This window comes from Galeopterus variegatus, unplaced genomic scaffold (genome assembly GCF_000696425.1).
Source record: "Galeopterus variegatus unplaced genomic scaffold, G_variegatus-3.0.2 Scaffold8597, whole genome shotgun sequence".
Lineage (NCBI taxonomy): Eukaryota > Metazoa > Chordata > Mammalia > Dermoptera > Cynocephalidae > Galeopterus > Galeopterus variegatus.
Window position 1 is genome coordinate 79,217 of NW_007734708.1, and position 1,127 is coordinate 80,343.

Consider the following 1,127-nt stretch of genomic DNA (forward strand, 5'->3'; position numbering starts at 1 on the left):
CCTAATTCTTACTATCAAGTTGGCCATCAGAAAGACGGCACCAACTTATTTTTCCACCAGTAGGATATGAGTGTAAACCTCTCCCAACACCTTCACTGAGGGGATTTTTTTCTTACTTTTTTTCCCCAGTTCCACAAATGGCAAATGGTACCTCATTTCAGTTTACGTATCTTTGACATTAGTAATGTCATAAATACTATTCATGTGTTTGTTGATCATTTTTATTTCTTTTGTGAATTATCTTTACGTTTTCTTAGCTGGCTAGGTCCTTTTAAACACATACAATTTAAGCAGAGTTGATTAACTGTTGGTTAGTAGAAGGCTTGAACAGACCGCTCTAAGAGCAACGACTGAGAATGCCTGTTTATCAAGGGTTTTGTTGTTCATGAAGAACTTCCTCATACATAACCACATTTTATTCTCCCTATGACATTGTTTGCTGTAGCATTAGACAGGTCTGTCTGGATGTGTTTTTGCACAATATACAATACTTTGTGTAGCAGGTGCTCAAAAAAGAGAGGATAAGTTGACCTTTTCTCTGTTTTGTCTCTAAGAACAATAGCACAATAAGATTACAGTACATTAAGCCTTTTCTTTTTTTGTCCTAAACTCTGAAAATTAACAGCACATATGGCCTTAACATCACTAAGCTCTGTAAAATAAACAAAAGACTGCTTCTTGGAGGGAGGCGTTTCAATGGTCCTTTCCCGTAGGAGGGGATTACAGGTCTGAAGATCACAGGAAGGGCAGAGGCCCACGTCCAGGAGCCTCTGTCATTATCAGAAGACTCAGTCTCATCCCTCTTCCATTATTTTTCCCTCATTTTCCCTCTTAAACAGATCTACTTGGAGAGCTGAAGCCCAGACGAATCAGAGTGAGTACCAGGAGCTCCTTCCCTACATCTTTCCTCCCCAGCCCCATCTCTTAGTCTGCCAGGGATTTTAACCAAAAACCAACGTGAACTATTCTAATCCCAAACCGTACTCTGTGTTTTTTCTTTTTAATTTTACTTTTTTTTTTTTCTGATTATGAACATTGTTATATGGCTAATGGACACAAAGAATGAGTACATTTTATAATGACAAATATGCCAACTATCTTGATTTGATCATCACATATTGTACACA

General features: G+C 38.0%; 1 protein-coding gene across 1 annotated transcript in view; it reads left to right on the forward strand.

Moving 5' to 3' along the window:
* COMMD9 (COMM domain containing 9) overlaps positions 1–1,127 on the forward strand; it is a 5,566-nt gene that overhangs the window by 1,513 nt on the left and 2,926 nt on the right. Inside the window, exon 2 of the mRNA XM_008593005.1 lies at positions 840–874. Within this exon, the coding sequence (XP_008591227.1) occupies positions 840–874 (35 nt within the window). The remainder of the gene's footprint in view (positions 1–839; positions 875–1,127) is intronic.